This window comes from Prionailurus viverrinus, chromosome A3, assembly GCF_022837055.1.
Source record: "Prionailurus viverrinus isolate Anna chromosome A3, UM_Priviv_1.0, whole genome shotgun sequence".
Classification (NCBI taxonomy): domain Eukaryota; kingdom Metazoa; phylum Chordata; class Mammalia; order Carnivora; family Felidae; genus Prionailurus; species Prionailurus viverrinus.
In genome coordinates this window covers 34,806,792-34,829,064 of record NC_062563.1, presented here as the reverse complement: position 1 = coordinate 34,829,064, position 22,273 = coordinate 34,806,792, and the positions used below count along the sequence as shown (strand labels likewise).

The 22,273-nt window shown below is 38.0% G+C and overlaps 1 protein-coding gene across 6 annotated transcripts in view; it reads right to left on the bottom strand.

The window, feature by feature from the left end:
* The window catches only part of PLCB1 (phospholipase C beta 1), a 708,066-nt gene that overhangs the window by 40,585 nt on the left and 645,208 nt on the right, over positions 1-22,273 (bottom strand). For 3 of the 6 annotated variants that reach the window (XM_047853460.1, XM_047853463.1, XM_047853462.1), the window contains one exon: positions 5,329-5,584. The exons of the other annotated variants lie outside the window; for them this stretch is intronic. Coding sequence is in view for 1 of the 3 variants with exons in the window: in XM_047853463.1 (XP_047709419.1) it covers positions 5,552-5,584 (33 nt within the window). In the remaining 2 variants the exon portion in view is untranslated. Of the gene's footprint in view, positions 1-5,328; positions 5,585-22,273 lie in introns of those variants that run through there. 6 annotated transcript variants of the gene reach the window in all.

The window sequence follows — 22,273 nt, the reverse complement described above, 5'->3', positions numbered from 1 at the left end:
TTAGCAAATTATGGCTTCAAAGAACTTACCCGAGCAATGATTGCAATTAAGTTCATTAGAGATAAATCAATGTTACAGGGGGTTTTATCAATTGTAATAACCATTTTTGACTAATAAAGAAAACTTTTTGCCTTCTGGATTTTTTGTATTATTGCCTATTTTCTTTTCTTTTTTTATTTTAGAGACAGAGCATAAGTCAGGGAGAGGGGCAGAGGGAGAGGAAAGAGAATCCTAAACAGGCTCCATACTTAGTGTGCTGGAACCCCATGCAGGGCTCAATCTCGTGATCCCAGATCATGACCTGAGCCAAAATCAAGAGTTGGTTGCTCAACGGAGTCACTCATGTGTCGCACCTATTTTCTATTTCACTGATTGCCATTCTTGTTTTTAGTACGTGCTTCCTTCTACTTTCTCTGGGTTTTAATGTGCTGTTTCTTTTCTACTTTTTTGAGATGGAAGCTTAAGGCACTGAGTATCACCCTGTCTTCTTTTCTAGTATATGCATGGAAAGCTAGGCATTGCTCTCTGAACATTGCATATGTTTCATTTCATATGTGTGTATATATATATCTATATATACACACACACACACATAGACACACACACACACACACACATATATATATATATATATATATATATATATATATAATAGGCTTATTTTTGATAGAGTGTGTGTGCTCTATGGTGGGAGAAGCAGAGACAGAGGGAGGGAGAGAGAGAGAGAGAGAGAGAATCCCAAGCAGCCTCTGCGCTGACAGCACAGAGTCCATTGAGGGGCTCAATCTCACAAACACGTGATTGTGACCTGAGCTGAAATCAAGAGTTGGATCTTAACAAACTGAGCCACCCAGGTACCACATTTCATATGTTTTAATATGTTGTATTTTCATTAATGTTCAGTTCAAAATACATTGTTCTCATTTTAATTTTGATTTCTTCTTTGACCCCTGGGCTATTTAAAAGCATGTTGATTATTTTCCAAATACTTGGGGATTTTCTACTTTCTTTCCATCATTGATTTCTAGCTTAATTCCACTATGGTGAAAGAATATACTCCACATGATTTTAATAATTTGAGGTTTTGAGACTGGCTTTATGACCTAGCACAGAGCCTATGTTGGTAAATTTTCAGTATGTGCTTAAAAGAATATGTATTATACTGTTGTTGGAGTTAATGTATTAAATGCATGGATTAGATTATGCTGGTTAACTGTGTTATTCAAATGCTCTGTATCCTTATTGATTTTTTTTTCCTGCTTTTTGAGGGTAAGCTCCATCTATGATTGTGGATTTTTATAATTCTCCATGCAATCATCAACTAAAAGAAACCAAGTGTAGTTGTTCTAATTTCAGATGAAGTAGCTTAAGCCAGCCTTGTCCAATAGAAGTTTCTGGGATAATAGAAATGTTCTTTGTGCTATACCATAGAGTAGCCACTAACCATGTGGCTCATGAGCACTTGAAATGTGACTAGAGCAACTGAGGAACTAAATTTTTAAATCTGTTTATCTTTAATTAAAATTAAAATTTAAAATTAAATAGACACACTAGGCTACTGGCTACTGTATTGGATAGCATTACATTAAGGCAAGAAAAATTGAAGAGGGACATTTTGTATTGATAAAAAATCAATTTAGTAGGGAAACATAACAATACTAAATAATGTATGCACCTAATAATTATATCTTCAAACTACATAAAGCAAAAATTAACAGATATAATATGCTTAGATCTATTCAAAGAGATAATGCTTACAACATGGGCACTTCAAGTATCTTTCCTGCCTCCAAAATACCAGAACTCTCTAAGCACCAAAAGAACTCATGATCTGTTTTCTCGAGAAGAAAAAAATGATCTAGTATTCTAAACCTGTACCCTCCAAGGAGGCATGTTTATGCTCAGAATATACTTAGAAAAATGATCCAATGGAATATGGGAAAAGAACACTAGGAAACTCCACCTGCAAGAAATTTAGCTTTACTCATACTTATTATAAAGTTTGATGCTGGTGTTTGCCAGATGGCTATGGGTGCCACACAGGGCTCAAGGCCTTCTGAGGAAAGAGGAGGGTCTCACATCTTTGAGCACTGAACAGTGGAACCCTTGCTTATATGTTCAGTTTTGGCATCTTGCAATATGTTCAGTACCCATGTGGCCAGGTTAAGTGGATTTATGGGCTACTTTTCCTATTTGAACCAAACCAACCCTACAAAAAAATGGAGATGGACCATACTACCAATTATACAAGTGCTAAACAATAAATAACTGGCAGAGTTGACTTTTCCCTTACTATTACATCATGAGATAACAATTAGGTATCACAGGAGGATCAGTCTAAAAAATAATATTATTAAGAAAGCTCTTTGAAATATGAATTACTTCTCTTAGTCAACAACAAACCTTGCCTTAAGTGTAGAGCATGTTAACAAAAGTGTGAAGCCAGTATAATTAGCAGAGCACTTAAAAATTAAGCATCATTGGTGGATAGGAATGAATGAAAGGGGTATAATGATGCAATAAACATAGCTGAGATGCATTCTTCCATTTCAATCTTCAAATCTATGTGAGGAATCTTTTCTTCCAGCAGGGACGGTTATTAAACCAAGCACTGAAAAGATACCTACACTTAGAGCCAATGCTTTAAATTTCTGAATCAAAGTGTTAAACTAAGACTGGAAATCATGAAGTCTGTTCAAACACATGTGCTCTCACTTTGAGAGCCAAAGAGGCATTTGAATATTAACAAAGAAAACACTATTTTCATCCTTTTTCATGATTATGTCATTATACTTTTAAAATATATTCTATATTCTATATACTTTTATTTGTAATGAATGTATATGTTAATCTAATAAAACATACAATGAGGGGCGCCTGGGTGACTCAGTCGGTTAAGCGTCCGACTTCAATTCAGGTCACGATCTCGCCGTCTGTGAGTTCCAGCGTCGCGTCGGGCTCTGGGCTGACGGCTCAGAGCCTGAAGCCTGCTTCGGATTGTGTGTCTCCCTCTGTCTCTCTGCCCCTCCCCCATTCATGCTCTGTCTCTCTCTGTCTCAAAAATAAATAAACGTTAAAAAAATTTAAAAAATTAAAAAAAAATAAAACATACAATGAATAAATAAGTGAATATGCCTAAGGTGGGTGTGAATGTTTGGTTTTTAGGCATATCAAAACTTGTCAAATCAAAAAGTTGGCCTGAAACTACTGGCCTAATATTAAAGTTTGTTCCAGCAGGAAAGTAGAAGTCACTGGGTTGCCAATGTATAATTTTAATTTTCAAAAAATGAAATTTTCCAAAGCCAGGACGTCCTAACTTTGAAATAATGCCTTACAGAGGTTCTCTATATTCACAATATGTAAGTTCCTCAAACTTTTTGTCTAGATGATGCTATCAGGTCATGATTTAGCCACAACTTGGTAAAATACAAAAGGGTGAAATACTGTCATTCTCCAAATTCCAATACTCACAGTTTCATTTTGGTGAATTGCGTGTGGTTTCTGATATTAAAAAAAATACTTCATGTGCGATTAACATCAATTAAAGAATATATATTCAGAATTTATGATTTCTTCCTTTTCAGATCTGGCCTGTTGTTTTTCTGTAATCATTTCACTGTCAAGTCCATGAATTGAACCTGTTGGGTACTAAATCCTCACACTTTCTTTAGTTCAATATGAAATAAAAAATACTTCAGTAGGAGATTTTGCATTTCCGCAAAGCACTTTATATGATTCAAAACCACCCTTCTGAATCACTTGTAAGTCTAGACAAATAGTCAAAACCAGTAGTCATTAGCAAGAAATGATAATAAATAGCTCTGACCATTTATTTGATATAAAGTTCACGAAGAACACTAAAATTGATCCAAATATTAAAAATCTGCATTAAAAATAACATCATTTACTTTCTATGTAAGCATTTTTACTGATTACCTACCTATCCCTATGCATGAGTAAGCTGGCCCTTACCATTCTCTCCAGGCTTTTAGAATATTGTAAAGCATGGCATTTGCAGCGGTCACATTTCATTCTATTTTACACTGATGTCATCATTTCCTTGTTCTGTTCCAATTTTATTACAGTTTGTTACCGTGACCACGTAAGCCAAGATGCTTTCAAAACTACAGACGTAGGCTATTAATTCTAACTTTGATAGCAATTGGACAAGGTTAATGCCTTATTTACATTTACTCCCTTCTTACTCCAAACCAGAGACCACATCAAATAACTAGCTCTTTGCACAAAGCTAAAGAATCAAATTAAAGCCCCTCCAAGCAAGTTCAACATCCCTAAGAAATGACTCCGAGAAGTTACCGCAAGTATGAATCACACATTCAAAGACATGAGCCGAGAGTCAGTGGAGAATTTGAATTTGGAACTGCAGAGCCTGTTAGTTCCATGCACAGGAACAAAACCGTCAGAAATTGTGATCTGCATGGTTCAGAACGTATTTCCTTTATTAGCATCTAGCCTGGAATTCTGATTTTAATATCAATTAGCACAAGCATAAGAGCAGAGATTATAAATCAGGAGTTGCTTGCACATGCATACCATGCTTAGAGCCCCTGCCAGCAAAAGGATTTGTCTTATGGAAGGATAGAGCTAGAAAGGCAGTAAAAGCTCGAGATTCAACACAGAATGAAGAGAACTGCTGATTTCCATTAATGTGACTGTACTTATCTCCTTTTAACAAAGATCTATTTTAGAAGGAAAAAGGCAAACACATTAGCCTCATGACTCCCACAAGGGGAAAAAGAATTTGTCTGTATTATAACAGTTATGATAAGGGGTTCTGTTCTTTAAAATAAAGCTACAGCTAAAGGTAATTAAAGTAACATGACAAAGCATATTGTTTTAGAAATAACTCCATAAAATGACTTAATAGCCATTACTCACATGTTTTAAGGAAGCTGCCATGCGAGATAACAGTAGACTACTTCTGCAGATTGCAATAACAGAAAATGCTTATAGAAAGTGTTTTATTGTTAGTTTTTTTTCAGTTATAATTATCGTGGGATGCTATGCCTGCATATAAAATAAAATCTGATATCAAATTTAAAAAGGGGTAAATCGGGGCGCCTGGGTGGCGCAGTCGGTTAAGCGTCCAACTTCAGCCAGGTCACGATCTCGTGGTCCGTGAGTTCGAGCCCCGCGTCGGGCTCTGAGCTGATGGCCCAGAGCCTGGAGCCTGTTTCCGATTCTGTGTCTCCCTCTCTCTCTGCCCTTCCCCCATTCATGCTCTGTCTCTCTCTGTCCCAAAAATAAATAAACGTTGAAAAAAAAATTAAAAAAAAAATAAAATAAAATAAAAAAAAAAGGGGTAAATCATTGAGACACCTGGGTGGCTCAGTTTGGTTAAGCTTCCTACTCTTGATTTCAGCTCAGGTCATGATAGTGAGGGGCCTTCTTGGAATTCTCTCTCCCTCTGTCTCTGACCCTTTCCTGCGCATGTGTGTACGTGCAAATTCTCTCTCTTAAAAAAAACACAAAAAACCATTCACAAAGGGGGGGGGGTAGTCATTCAGTACGATGGGTGAATCAGGTCACATTATTCTTGATGAGATTCAGTATGAAGTAGTATCTACCAAATAAAAAAGAAAATCAAATCAATGAAAGATTACATGTTGAATTTGCTCTTATAGCATATATGAATTTATTGTCTCCAAAAACAAAGAAAAACATACTGGCTAAAGTTATTAAAGTTATGAAAACTTGGAACTTGTGAAGAGGGAGTCTATGATTTGCTCTAAGATAATTTGCTCAAGCCTGTCCCTTTACAGACTTTCCACATTCCCTGGACCTCTTGCAATATCTTTTTCCACTCAACTCACAATTTCCTTTCCCTGGGTACTTTCTGCAGACCAAGTACTCTTTTTTTTTTTTAGGCTCTTTTTTTTTTTTTAGGCTCCTGTCTACTTATGTCAGTGTCACAGAGCCGTCATTTCACTTGGTTGTATCTCCTAATGATATTACCAGTGAACTGAAAGCAGGGACCAGGTCTCTTTCATCTTTAGAAGCTCACACTATTTTTGGAGTGGCTGATTGGGGTGCAGGGCTGTGCTTGGGCTCATACAGGAGAAGATCCCATTATTGCTACTTCAATTCAGTTTTATGGGCTCTCACAGCAGCCCTACAAATGTTGGAGAATTCTCTGTGGTTCTATGAGGTGTGAATAGAACACTGGGGAAAATATGTTGACCCCCCCACCCCACATACACACAGATCAGCCCTGAATCTTTGGGAGTCCACAGCTCCAGCACATTTTTTTAGAAGTACTGAAAAAATTTAATAAATAAATGAAAAGAAAGTAGACTTTAGAGTCTACCATAATCATGTTTGATGCTTAGTTTCTATTAGTGAAACTAGTTACTTAACTGCTTGAGCTCCATTTCTTCATTTATAAGTGAGTGTGTGTATGACACATAATATTAAACCTAGCTACCATCGGATCTGCTGGGTCATCCAATCAGTTGAATAGAACAAAAGGCTGACCCTCCTACAAAGAGAAAATTTTCCTAATGGCCTTTGAATTGAAGTGTTTTCCTGGTTCTCCAGCAACTTCTGGCTTTTGGACTTGAACTGGGACATCTGCTGTGCAGATTTTAGACTTTCCAGCCTCCATAATCATGTGAACCAGTTCCTTATAATAAATCTTGTAGCTTCTATTGGTTCTGTTTCTCTGTTCCATCTCTTAAAGGTCACCTTCTCAATAAAGCCTTCCCTGACCATCCTTTAGGAATAGAGAACTTCCACTCCCTGTCCCCCCTTCTTCTTTGAGTTTTCTCTATAGTTTTATTTCCTCCCAACATGCTATATATTTCATTTCTTTATTTTACCTGTTGTTTGCCATGAAAACTTTATGGGAGCAAGGTTTTTTGCTCATTTTCTTCCTCGCTGGATTCCCATTACTCAGAAAAATGCCTGGCACATAGTACATGTTCAACAAGAATTTGTTGAATGAGTGAACTCAGGAAGGAAACAAATCACTAATTCAAGGGTTGTTTTTGATCAAATACTTTTTGAGGTCTGCAGATTTCACACATACAATCTATAAGAAATGTGGTTGTAATGGTTTGTACTACTACCATAGAGTGCATTCCAGAAGGATGTCCAAGAGCATGGAAAGGGAAAGACTTTTAAGATACCTCATGCAGAAATGCAGACACTAGGAAAGGTACCAATAAATGGAGGGAATTGAATGTACTGCTGGTGTATTAGTTTCTTGTGGCTGCTATAGCAAATTACCACAAATTATGTAGCTGAAAATACTAGAAATCCATTGTCTCACAGTTCTGGAGGTCAGAAATCTGAAATCAAGGTGTTGGCAGGGTCTTCCTCCTTCCCAAGGCTCCTGGAGAGAACTAGTTCCTTGCCTCTCCCAGCTGGTGGCTGCCGGCATTCTTTATTGTGCCTGTACCCCTCCAGTTTCTGCCTCTGTGGTCATATTTCCTCTTCCATTTCTGCTTGTGTCAAATCTCTCACTGCTTTACTCTTAGAAGGACACATGCTATTGGAGTTAGAGCCCACTGGAAAATCCAGGATGATCTCCTCATCACAAAATCCATACCTTAACTGTATCTTCAAAAGCTCTTTTTCCAAATAAGGTAACCTTCATAGGTTCAGGGAATTAGAATGTGGACCTGTTTTGGGGGGGACCATCACTCAACCCACTCCAGCTCTTATAAAAAAAAATTGGAGTTTGCTATGATTCCACAATTCTTGATTGTGCTGTCTAGCTGCCAATATGGGGTACTTTCTGAGGAACATGGGCCTTTGTCATCAAATCACTAATCTCCATTGTGCTTCCCTAAGAAATAAGACTAATCCGTGTGGTAAAGTTTTAAACAGTTCCCTTTTATAGTAAAGATCTTTGCTCAGGAAGCCATCCACTGAAAGAAAGATCAAATATTGTCTTTAAACAAGGGAGTCATCTGTGGGTCAGGCTTTCAATCCTGATACTTTCCTCTCATTTCTCACAATCTTATGATAGGGATTTTTATAATCTGGCTCAGGAACTATCATGAGCTTGAATCCACGGAAAAGGAATCCATCTCACTTTGCACTCAAGCTTATAAGATGTCAGTGGTCATCAAGATCATCTTTTAAGCAATGATGCAGCACAAGGACGTGCAATGAAATCCAAGTTCATAATTTCTGGCTATTTTTCCTCGTGCCAGTCTCTATATCTTACGGCTGCATTTTCACCTTCCCTGACACTCAGGAGACCTGAAACTTCTAAATTAAATTTAATTTGTTTAAAGTATCATAATGGGCACTTTTCAGGACCAAGTGTTCCATGATTTATTTAAATTTCCTATATAACTCTCCATTTCCCTGAGTAAGTATAAACAACTGTTCTATTTAAAATTTAAGGCCACAAAATTTTATTACAGCCAGTAATAGTTTCTTTTTTGCTGTTAGAAATGGAACCAATTACATTTCTGTCCTTACATCCTTAGGTCAATAAAATGTCGATTAAAAGATCATATGCAAAGGACAAACAATATCTACTAGGTGAATTCATAAGTCTGAACCTGACTTTGAAAATTAAATTTTAACTGGAAGAATAGGGAATAAGAATAAGGAATAATAATAGAAATAAATATGTGAAATTTGTTTCAAAAAATTCATTTATCAAAAAATAAATTGCCATTTCAACTTTTTTGTTTTGGGGCTTTGCTTTCAAGAAGAAGAGGCATATTATGATAAGAGGAACTGGTGGGATTTATTCAACATCCCAATGTCTAAGGTAAGTCCTGAGGGCATTAATATGACCCCACTCTTTTATAATGATGAGAACATCATAGTGATGATCCTAAGGCACTGGAGGCCAAGGGCAAATCATCCAGCTAGAAACAAAAGCGGGGAAATTTTAAATGAATATCGAGAGACAGAAAGGTCACCATTGAACCTGTGGTCAACATTCTAATGAAATATGATATGACTGTCCATCATGTGGCAGATAGTTGTGTGGGCCAGAGAAAAAGCAGGGTTACTTTCATCTCCCCTTCCAGGTTTCTCTGAACATGAGTATATATTATATGCTCTGAATGTAGTGGAGGGTTCTACCTATGGAAAACAGCATTGCTTCTAAAGGCTGTGTCTGGGGTTATCCCTGTGAAATCTGGGCTACAATATATGCTCTGCCTATATGTCAGTCTTTAAGTAGATTTGATTACAATTAATACATGCAGACACACATTCAAGAGTTTCTCGTGAGGTTCAAATATTTCTTTAAAAAAACAACTATAAAGTTAGTTGCATTTAGACAGGGTACTTGATCTGATACATAATTTTTAAAAAATGCATGTGATGGGTTAGTGGTCCTGTTTCCTCTATCATCCTGAACCATTTGATAGGGAATATTTTTATCTATCAAACATGCATTGGGTGATCCTTACCTGTGCTTTCTTCTCAAGGACATAAATGCAGAATATCACTATTTTATGGAGTAGTCTTCTGTTTTCCTCATTCCCCTTTCCAACTCAGTCCCCACATCACAGAGTAATTCTACTAAAACAGAAATTGGACTATGCATTGAGAATGACTGCTATTGTCCTACGAATAAAGCTCTAAGCCCTTATTGCCTCTTGGAAGGGTCTGCCAGTTCTGGCCCTATTTTCTTTCTCAGCCTCATCTCTCTTCCTTCCTTCCTCCCTTCCTCCCTTTCTTTTCTCTCTTTCTGTTTTTTTTTTCTTTTTCTTTTTACCCATCTCTTTCTCTGATAAGACTTCCTTCATTTTCTCCAATGGAGAAATGTGCTGTGCTGTGGGATGGACTTAGACCATGACCTCTCTAGCTGGAGGTTTGGAGAATCATTTTCACCAGGTCAAATTTTGCCGTGCAAACAAAAATGAGTTTTGAAAACTACACCCTTTCTTTTGTGGTATTGGAGTTCCTCACTGAGCAAAATTTCCCCCCATATTTATTGCAGAGTGCTGAATTCTCATGTTAAAGAAACTAATGTTCAAAGAATTACCAGGATGTAAATAAAAATCAATTGGCCACTAAGTGCAGCACAGATGAAGGACAATATTCTTTCTTTAAACAGAAACTATACACCCAGCCTCAAACTAAATAGATAACTAAATGAAGTCCAAAGATCTCTTTAATGTGATTTTCAGTCTAATTATTGTTGGCATAAGCAATAAATTTTCTACCTCATAAAAAAAAAAATCACTCCCTTCCTCACATCCTCTAGAAATGATGCATGATGGAGCTAATACCATTTCTTGGTCCAGTGGTTACAAATAAAAGACCACTGACAGTATAAACATTTAAAAAGAGACTTTGGATTATATATGTAGACGATTTGAAGCAATTATCAAAGACAGATGGGCTTCATGATATTTTCTGACAAGACCGTCTATCTGGCATTGGATCCTCTATGTGGTGAAAAAATACCTTTTGCTCCCCAAACTGCTGCTATATGCTTCAGGGATCTCCATCATAATTTCAAATCCCATTCAGTAACACAAAATTTTACTCCAAGAATCTTTTTTTTTTTTTGGTTTGGTTTAAAAACCAAATGGTTTATATGTTCCCAGTTTGCTCTACCCTTTCCATTCATTAATACTAAATTAAATTAAATAAATCAGATGCATGTCAGCAAGAAAACTAAATGTCAAAAAGGCTGAATTTTAGCTCCCTTTACTATGGAATTACTGGTCCAATGACTCCTTCCAGGCATGCATCAACATGGAATTCTATGTTGATCAGATGTCCTCAAATCTGCCTACAGAACATTCCAAAAATATCTATTTGCCCCAAGATATAAAGAAAGACAGTACAAACCAGAGTAGGTGGATAGGAACCAGGCTCAGAAATCTTACAGACTGGAAATATATGAGCTCATGTTCGTTCTATCATATCATGGTATTAACCTGAAAAACCCCCTACCAGCCAGTGATTGGAACTGCCGCTGGGAGGTCAAGGGTGCACACTCCTGAGGTGGGGATTTGCATTTGTGCCTGAATTTAGCCATGCCCAAGAAAACCTGGACAGCATTTTGTTGGCCGACATTCCCTTGGGTCACAGATTTTCCTGATGATTTACTCCTTTGAAGTCACTTAGGCTTAAGGCTAATGCTGAAGACTTAAGAGATTTAAACAAGCAATGCATTTCCTGAGGGTTTTTTTTTCCCCCAGATACAATCTTGTACAACAACATTATCCAATGGGTGTTGGCTGAGCTTCCTAAGGTATTTTGTCACAGCACCAGTCAATACACAGGTACAAAAGATGCAATCCTGTTCCTGCAGAAATTCTCAATAGCCTTGTGGCATTTCTGACAGGGAATGGCTCTACGAAGATCTTGCATGTATTTAATCCTGGCCCAATAAGAGGTGGCATATTCTTAATAGTGAGCCCATTCTCAAGAGATGGGGAGACATGATAATAATGAGAGCAGATTGATGCTGGCTTGGCTCAGGTCCCACTCAAAATAATTTTTCATTGTTTCAGCCATTCCGCCTAAGAGAAGGTTAAGAAGATAATTGGCAATGTCGTCAGGAGGGTAAGTGAATTTCCTTGTTTCATGCTGTCAAGCCTTTGAGAGAACTTAATTTTTGTTTTGACAATGGGGAAGATAGGGGGTTCTAGACAGAAATGAGCTTTCGACAGTATGTTTAAAAAATTACAGAAAGACTTTGAGAAAGCGGAGGTTTTGATGAAGCCCTTTGGATTCATGTTAATAGCTACCTCCAGCACTTCTGGAGCCCTTACCCCAGTCCACCATCAAATCCTAACATGTAGGGTATCCTCCAGCAAGCAAATCAGGGCATGAATTCTGAGGACACTATTCCTTCCTCTGATTTCCTTTTCCAAAACCACACAGAATGGTCTCTTTCAAAGTGATTTGTGACACTGCTACGTTCCCTCCTTTAGCTCAAGCATTAGCAAACTTTTCTGTAAAGAGTCGGAGAGTAAACATTTTAGACTTGGCAGACTATTGGGTCTGTTACAGCTACTCATTCTGGCAGCTGCAGTGAGACAACAGTCACAGACAATACAAAAAGGAATGGGCATGGCTGTGTTGAATAAAACTTTATTTAGAAACCCTAAATTTGGAATTTTGGATGATTTTCTTACGTTCTAAAATGTCATTCTTCCTTTGATTGTTTTTCAATCATTAATTTTTTTTTAAACATTTATTTATGTTTGAGAGACAGAGGGAGACAGAGCGTGAGCGGGGGAGGGGCAGAGAGAGAGGGTGACACAGAATCCAAAGCAGATTCCAGGCTCTGAGCTGTCAGCACAGAGCCCAATGCAGGGCTTGAACTCATGAACCATGAGATCATGACCTGACCTGGAGTCAGACACTTAACTGACTCAGCCACTCAGGCGGCCCATGTTTTTCAATCACTTTAAAATGTAAAAGTCATTCTTAGTTCATCAGGCTATGCAAAACTGGCAGTAGCCTGGATTTGATTCCTATTTTAGTCAGAGACCTTTCAGTTGAACTTTCTGGGACGGTGCAAAAGTTACATACTGGCACTGTTCAACACTGTAGACACCAGCTACACAGCATGATTGAAATGTGGGTGCTGTGACACAAACACTTAATTTTTAAGATTATTTAATTATTTTAAATTCTAATTGCCACTTGTGGCTAGTGGCTACCGTGTTAGACAGTGCAGCTCCATAATTATCTTTCATATTAATTTGAAAAACACGTTCTTGCCTTTTGCCTACGTTAAAAAAAAATAAAGAAACAAATAGATTCTTCTACTGGCTGCTTAAGTTATACAGTTACTGCTCCTTCTGAAAAAATCATAGTTGATGTCTTGGTTTTAATTACATAAGAAATATGGGCAAACACACACAGCATGTACAAATACATGCACACACATGCATGAAATGCAGCTCTTCACTGAAACGTCATCACTACCAAATTCAGCAAAACAAAAATTGTGGGAAGATGGGGCGCCAGGGTGGCTCAGTTCGTTAAGCATCCGACTTTGGCTCAGGTCATGATCTCACGGCTCCTGAGTTTGAGCCCTGCATCGGGCTCTGTGTTGACAGCTCAAAGCCTGGAGCCTGCTTCAGATTCTGTGTCCCTCTCTCACTCTGCTCCTCCCCCATTCATGCTCTCTCTCTCTCTCTCTCTCTCTCTCAGGAATAAATAAACATTAAAACAAATTTTTTAAAAAAATTGTGCAAGGAAAACTATGCCTATCAATAAGGATAGTATCCTCTTATTCAATATCTACTATGAAAACCCAATATTAGACAATGAAAACTACTGTATAATATGAACTTAAACTTTTCTACTAGTTTCCTCGATTATTCGTTTCAAAATCCTATACTTCTGTTAAACATAGCTTACAATAATGAGCTTGCAAGACTGACCCAAGGATGTCATGTTCTAAAATAAATGAGGTGTGGTCATTTCTAAGTAAATGACTGTGAGTGAACCCCAAGCCATCTCAAATAAAATCTCAGACCATCTATGGCCAGTACCTCATGCTAATCCCACAGGTCAAGGCCAAAGTAATTGACTAGTAAAAGACAAACGCATAAAATCACTAACGCTTAAACGGTTTTGGTAACAAGCATCATTTAGCACACATATAAAGTCCTGTTCATTAAAATCTAACCCAATTAAAAAGTATTCTTCATCTTGATTAAGACCATTTATGGTGAAACTTCTATCATTACTGGCAGAGGTAATCTAGAGTTACCTAAGGAAATTCTAAAGCAAGAAATGGGGATGGTTGTCTATCCTTGGTAAAACAAAACAAAGCAAAATAATAGGGAAGAAGTAGAAGTTCGTGGTGAAAAAAAAAAAAATTCTTGCCCCTACAATTCTAATGCTGTGTTCAGAATAACCTCAGGCCAAGATGCTCCTTGAAAGTGCTCCAAGGCTCCATCTGAGGCCTTTTCTTTCTCTTGCTATATTCTGTTCCTTGGGAACCTCATTCATGCTCATGTCTCCCTTCCACCTTTATACCTATACCTGTATTTACATCTGATTCACAAATCTTTGCTTTCCAACGAACTTGTCTCTTCATTCTAAATTGGTATACCTCACCATCTGCATGACTTCTCTCTTAGATGCCTCTAAGGCATTTGAGTCATGCCATGTCCAATTCTGCCCTCATGGCTCCTTCCATCTTTTACAGTTTGGCTGTCTTCTGAAATTCCCTGGGCCAGTGATGGGTGACAATAACCACCCAGTTGCACAAACTTCAAATCCAGGTAATTCTGACTCTTTCCCTCCACCTACCACTGACCTAGCACCAAATCCTACTTCTTACATCCTTCTACCTCTCTTTTTCTCCGTTGTTACAAACCAAGTCCACACGGCTAATGTCTCTTGACTGCACTAATAGAATAGCCCTAATCTTTTACATCCTGCTTGCCCCTTCTATCCTTTAATTTGTTCTCTTCAATCAATAGGATTTTTTCAAAACTTAAATCTGGTCATATCACTACCTCCACCCAAGCTTAAGACTTGTTAGGATAAAAACCAAAATTGCTAATGTGTGGGTTTCACTTCCGTCCACCTTTCTTTCCCCATTTTATATTTTCTTCTTTGCTTTGTGTGCACTCTCTACCATGGCCTTTCAGTCCCTTGAACACATAATGGTCCCTCCTACCACACATCCTTTGCATGTACTATTTTTTCTCTCTACAAAGATTTCCCTCCATCTATATACTCTTCCTCACTCCACTGGACCCCACATCATTTACTTACTTAGTTCCTACTCAACTTCAGCACCCAATTCAAATATTACTTGTTCCAAGAAGTCCTACCTGATCTTTTACCCTTTGATACCTACCCCATCCAGACTAGTCTAGATTTTTCTGTAATAAATTTTCCTGGAAACATCATCCTTTCCTTCAGAGAAGGTATGTCAGTTTGTAGCTACACATTCCTTTATGTGATCATTTGTTTTCTGCCTACCTCTCTCACTTCTCCATTAGTTCTGCTAGAGCAGGGACTGTGTCTACTTTTATAAACAATGCTTTCCCCAGAACCTGGTATGGTACAGACACATTAAATGAATTTAGGAAATGTTTGAATGGAGAAATGTACAACAACAAGGATATGGGGATAGTATAAATATATGGAAGCATCTGGGGACGGGAAGTATAAGATGCCAACCTTCTATGCAAGCCCAAGCTACTCCAGGGATATTTCCTCTCTACAGCTGGTTTTGACTTACAGACTCCGTGGCTCAACACCAACTAATATACATGCTATTATGGGGTGTGTGTTGTGTGTGGTTTACTAACTTACTCCTTCCTGCCTCCATGTTACATTTCTGTTTTTATTTCCCCCACATCTCATTTTCCCCATTTATTCTCTATTGATTTTTATCTTTCTATTCTGCGTGCACTATTGTCAGCTGCGTTAGCTGTGCAAACAAAGCTACCTCTAAATAAATAATATTTATAATTATAATAATTAATCCCAATCCTTATTGTACCTTTAAAGCTCTGAAGTCCAAAACCCTGAAGACACATTAATTCCAGTGGCTTTGTGATAATCAAGCAGCCAGTTGGTTACTGGACAAATATCCAGACAAACCTCATTGTCTCAGTATGATTATTTCTTTGCCCTTGAGGCTACATATAGTTTTTATCGCATGCTCTTCCATATCCACTTCATGCTGTCCCTGAATCCCTCTGAATTTCTGGGCATGTAATAAAAGTAAGATAAATGAAGCAAAGTCAGAATCTATTCAGACTCTAGCATCCAATGAAAATAATAGACAGTGAAATCATATTTAAACTTGTGCTGTGATGCCTTTGGATTTACCTTGAAGACATTTTTCTGGGACAGGTAACTGTCCTGGGGTTGGTGGCTGGTATATCAGCACTGTGTTCCAGGGTCTCCTCTCAGAGATATATTTGCATCCATCTGACATTGATTCATGTAGCCAGATGGCAAAGGACAGAGCTGGGTCATTCCATACAAGGTGTGACCTACTTACAGGTCCAACAATCTGTGGTTTAATACTAAATAAAAGTATTGAGACTTTGAGTTAAAAAATGCAGTTTGATTACTGTACATGCAGCATGAACAGTCTGAATGCAGGATGCATCAGGTGCAACAAACAAAGGGATACGATGCTAAACTGATTCTCCAAGGCTGGGTGATAAGGAGTGTGGTGGGTGTCATTGCCAACTCAGTGAGGTGCTGACAAAGCCATTAAGAACCAGGAATGAACACTGAGGCAAAATGTCAAAGTGAACAAAATGTCACTAGCAGATAATGGTGATGACCTTATGACTTGGTCGGAAGTATTCCAGGATATTTTGAATGTGTAAAATCTTCAAGGGCCTTCTGAACTATCTAAGAGGTGGTAGAGACCAAATGCATCCCTGTGTAAAAAGCCTTCCTGGCTTGAGCCGGTTCTCTGTTGAAACAAGGTATGGGGGCGCCTGGGTGGCGCAGTCGGTTAAGCGTCCGACTTCAGCCAGGTCACGATCTCGCGGTCCGTGAGTTCGAGCCCCGCGTCGGGCTCTGGGCTGATGGCTCGGAGCCTGGAGCCTGTTTCTGATTCTGTGTCTCCCTCTCTCTCTGCCCCTCCCCCGTTCATGCTCTGTCTCTCTCTGTCCCAAAAATAAATAAACGTTGAAAAAAATTTAAAAAAAAAAAAATTAAAAAAAAAAAAGAAACAAGGTATGAACCCAAAGGATAAGAACTGAATCAGAGCATCCCATAGAAGCAAAGACGCAGTTAGGGCCTTTGCCCCTAACACCAAGACATAACTGGTTTAAAATGGTCTTGTTTGAAACTGGCCACAGACATGTCAAATCAAATATTAATATTTCAATATGATATAAAACTGGATAAAGTATATATTAATTGATTAGGAAGCTAATATAATGTTGTATTAGGAAATAATATCATCTCTGTTCTCCCCAGTTCACATACTAATTTTATCGCAACAGATCAGTTAGAACTATCATTCTTTTAATTAGTCTTGGAATTCAGAAGTGTTTTCCCAATAGGGGATTTCAATGCCATTTCTGAGAAGTGTTCAGGGAGATGCAGGACTGTTGTTTAGGAAATTTATCCAGCTCATGTGTAGCTGCCTTTTATTGGCTTTCTGGTGGAGACTCTGACTTTGCTACAATAATTGGATTTGCATCCTAATACTCTTCTTACCACTGATCTCATCCTTCATTCTGCACGCTGCCTGTAGGCATCGCTATAACTCTATAGTTAAGAGAAATGCTCAGAATCCCACTCTTACCTCTTTGGTAAATTGGCCTCCAAATTGCTCAGGTCTTGATTTTACTCTGACCATTTTAGGCCACTGCTCCTGACAACTGGGAGGCCAGACCTCTGACATATGCTGACATTAGTATCAATAGTTGATATTAATGGATTCATTTTTTTAAATCTTATGTTGTATTTTTTTTTTTTACAATCTTATTGACTATATTCTCTATGCTGTACTTTTCATCCCTGGGACTTATTTATTTTATAACTGGAAGTTTCTACCTCTTCAAGTTTGCTTGTACTTTTTTTCTTTCTTTCTTTTGGATTACTTTTTCCAACCTCATATTTTTTTTCTCTCAAACATATGAAGTTATATATTCTTGTAATACTAGACATTTCAATATTTATCACAATCAAGCAAGTGTATGTCAATATCTTTACCCTCTTGCTGAATAACACAAGGACGTAGGATATTTTAATGCCAATGACCTCTTCTTGAATGGTATAGAATTGTTTTATATGTCAGTTCTAATCTAATCCCATAAGACATTACCATCATTTTATATAATCAATGTTCATGTAGAATTATCTACCTATTTACAATTTTCTTTGGTCTTTGTTCAGGCTGTTCATCTGGATTGATTCTTCCTCTGACTAGCATAAAGGTTTATGATTTCCTTTAATGAAGGTCTGCTAACAGTAATCACTCAGCCCTTCCTGCCCCCTCACCCCTACCCCTCATCTTCTGTCATGTGGGTTGGACTGAAAATGCCTTTAGTGCTGTCACTTTTAAGTGATAAACTCTAGACTGGCAGAACTTCTCTTTCAGCACATTGGAGATACTAGCCCACTGGCTTCTTGCTTCCATTGCTACTGCTAAGAAGCCAATTTTGCATTTAATTGTCATTTCTCTAAAAGTAATTTCTCCTTAGCTGTTTTTAAGATATTTGCTTTGTCCTTGGTCTTCTGAAACTGCAATATGATGCATAGAGATATGGAATTGTTTAAAATGTATCTTGTTTGTGATTACTGAATCTATGAATTTGTACCTTTCATCCACTCTGAAATACAACCCCTTCTCATATTCTCCTGTCCTCATTGTCGCTCACCTCTTCTTCTCATGTTATCCATCCTGGCTCTTAATCTCTCTACCATATTTTTCATCTCTGACACTCTCCTCAGTATTACACCTACTGAGTAATATTATAGGTCTCTTTCAAAATCTCCTAAGTCTCTCTCTATTGCTGGAATCTGGAATTTTATTTATTTATTTTTTTTTTAATTTTTTTTTTCAACGTTTTTTTAATTTATTTTTGGGACAGAGAGAGACAGAGCATGAACAGGGGAGGGTCAGAGAGAGAGGGAGACACAGAATCGGAAGCAGGCTCCAGGCTCTGAGCCGTCAGTACAGAGCCTGACGCGGGGCTCGAACTCACGGACCGCGAGATCGTGACCTGGCTGAAGTCGGATGCTTAACCGACTGCGCCACCCAGGCGCCCCGGAATCTGTAATTTTAAATGTAATTGTGTTTTCATTCATAAAAAGTCAATTTGTTTTCAAATGTACTTCATCCCCCTTTTTAGTCAATTGCTTTTGAAGCATATTATCAATTCTAAAAGCACTTGTTTAACATTCTGTTTCTCATAATTCCAAAATATAAAGTTTTATAGTGCTCATTCTGCTGTCTTTTGTTTCTGCAGGTTCTCATTCATGGACTTTCTTTGTATTCATTGTAATTGCTTTGATGAGCTGATATTTCTTGGAAATTTAACTGTAGTAATGGCATAAGGTCTGGTTTGAGGACGGGCTCCTTTAGAGACAAATAGATTGATTACACCAGGAGCCCCAAAGATTTCTAGGATGAGACATATTTAAATGAAATCCTGAGTGTGTTAGGCGGTGTGAATTGAAGTTTAAACCCACATGAGGGATATCTTGTGATCATGAATTCTAAGGGAGAAATTTTCCTCCTTAAAACACCAAGCTTTGAGACCAACGATTTTCTTGCAGTTCTTTGAAATGATGAGTTTATTTTTTATTCATGAATACTGTGATGTTGTGTGGTCCTCTGAAATCCCAAGTTTATGTACTGGGGCTTTTATTAGACTCCTCACTTTGTCTACATTTCCTGTTTGTCCACTACCCACACATCATGAAAAAAAAAGTAAGTTCAATGTCAACTTGACAGGTACTTTCAAGGTGAAAAACAGCTTTACTTCTCTCTCTGCCTCTCTGGGTACCTGCTTTCACTTGGGCTTTGTGCTTTGAGCATTCCTTAATTTCTTTCCCATTCGCTGATGAATTTAAACATATTTTGAAAGTTATACAGAGTTTTTATTGGAAACTCAGGTCTCTACAGTTTGCTTGTTGATGTTTTCAGAGCTTAGATCATCAGCAACAGATGTGGGTTTCTATATGGCTGAGGAACAGGTGACTTACGATTGCTTCAGAATCACTGTAATTCTACTAAAAACCAATCAAGTTTGAAGGGCTAATTAACAGAAATGCAGTGATATCAACGAATCATAACAGCTTCTTTTAGCCTAAATTGGACTTTTTAAAACCAGAAATAGAAAGAAAGAGGGCACTTGAAACAAGTGGATCCAGATGAACAGTTAGAGAAAAGCCTCGATTTCGAACAATCTCCCATTTGAAACTAACTTGTAGCAGTAATAAAGTCTTTAACATTAAAATTTGGAATAGTTTTTGATCACCCAGATCATATACAAATACATTATTTCTAGAAACACATGTCAACACACAATATAGTTAGCTGCAAAGCATCCTTTGACCACCTCGCCAATCCCAGCCGCCTCCTTCAACTTAACCACGGTTTGAAAGTTTGATGTGGGGGCGCCTGGGTGGCTCAGTTGGTTAGGCGTCCAACTTAGGCTCAGGTCATGATCTCATGGTTTGTGAGTTCGAGCGTCGTGTTGGGCTCTGTGCTGATGGCTCAGAGCTTGGAGACTGCTTTGGATTCTGTGTCTCCCTCTCTCTCTGCCCCTAACCCGCTCATGCTCTGTCTCTCTCTCAAAAATAAATAAACATTTAAGAAACTTTTAAAAAGATAATAAACATTTAAATAAGCATTAAAAATAAAGTAAAAGTTTGAGGTGTAAAAGTCTAGAACTTCCTATATATTATTCTTACTTATATTCATATCTATGCACATACACGTAGACACCGAGTTTGTTTTCCATTTTAGAAAAACATGTAGAAGGTATGGTATTCTGCACATCCAGACATATTTTTGAGTTCTACTTTCTTGCCTAATAGTTCAGATATAACAATCCTCCATTAAATCATTTCATAATTTTGAAGATTTGACTTCTAGATTTTCTGTAGGAAATCTTGATCCCATCTGACTGTCAATTTGTGACTGGGAGTTTCCTTTCTGGAAATACTTGGACATTTATCTTTCTTCTTAGTATTCCAAAATTTCCCAGCTTTGGGCCTTACTGTGGACCCTTTCTCTCATGTTGCTGGGCAATCAGTTTGGCTCTTCTGTCTGGTAACTAATGTTCTTCAGTTGTGAAAATGTTTCTTATCAGATTTCTTTGATAATTTGTTTCTTTCAGTTTTCTCTTTCTGGTGCCCCTCTCAGTTGGGGGCCTGTGCTCTGGTCACTTAGTTTTTGCCTTTCTTTTCTCCAAAATCAGTTACCTCCTTTCTGTTTGCCTTCTACATTCTAATGATATATTGATCTCCTATACTCTATTAACGCTTGTTTTGCATTCTTTGACTCTTTTCTCCCCCTTAACTATCATTCTGGGAGAAACCATTTACATGCCACTTCTAAGAATCTGTCCCTTGAAGTGCACAAGACTCCTTAAGAATACACATAGGAAGGGGTGCCTGGTAGCTCGGCCGGTTAAGCATCCAACTCTTGAATTTAGCTCTGGTTGTGATCTCACGGTTGATGAGTTTGGGCACTGTCAGTGCAGAGCCTGCTTGGGATTCTCTCTCCCTCTCTCTCTCTCTCTCTCTCCCCATCCCTCTACCTCTCCCCCACTCATGCTCTCTCTCTCTCAAAATAAATAAGTAAACATTAACAAAATAATATACATAGGTTATATAAATGTGTTCCATATTTTAAAGTTTCTGTTGTTTTATATTATTATATATAATTATATGCTATATATTATCTATACATGAGCGAGAGAGAGGCTATTTCTACTATAGAGAAAAATTTGTTGCCTTTTAAAATTTAAATTGCATCCAGGACAGGGGCACCTGGGTGTCTCAGTTGGTTAAGCAACCGACTTTGGTTCAGGTCATGATCTCACAGTTCCTGAGTTCAAGCCCTGCATTGGGCTTTGTGCTGACAACTCAGAGCCTGGAGCCTGCTTTGAATTCCGTGTCTCCCTCTCTCTCTGCCCTCCCCTGCTCACACTCTGTCTCTCTCTCTCTCAAAAATGAATAAACTTCAAAATATTTTTATTGTGTCCAGTGCATAATGAGATCCTTTTTTTTTAGTATATAAATTTTTAATTGTTTTGTAATCAGCAGATAATTTTTAATATTCAGGCCTGTATAGGTCTTATTTCTTTTTTTGTGTTGCGTTGTAATTCACTAAAATGGAATAGGGCTGGGAGAAGAGAGTAGCTGGGGATGAGGTTGGGAGGACAAAATAGGACGCTGGAGACTAGATGTCTGGCCTGGTCCTACCACTATCTGTGAATGGACCTCTCTAGGCCTCTTTTCATATCTGCTAAATGAAGATGTCAGCCCAGCTTATTTCAAAGTGCTTTGCATTTCTTATTGTATGTATTTGTTATTCTGTGTAATTTTTCTTTTTTGTTTTTTTTGAAATGTTTATTTCTTTTTGAGAGAGAAAGAGAGAGAGGAGGGGCAGAGAGAGAGAGGGAGACACAGAATTCAAAGCAGGCTCCAGTCTCTGAGCTGTTAGCACAGAGCCCGACATCATGACCTGAGCTGAAGTCGGACACTTAACTGACTCAGCCACCCAGGCGCCCCTGTAATTTTTCTGAAATTCTCTACCTTAGGTTTCCCAGGGTTAGCAGTGGCGTTTACCCCATCTTTGGATGAATGTAAATTCAATTTGCCCATGGCTCAACACGTTTTTGCATGA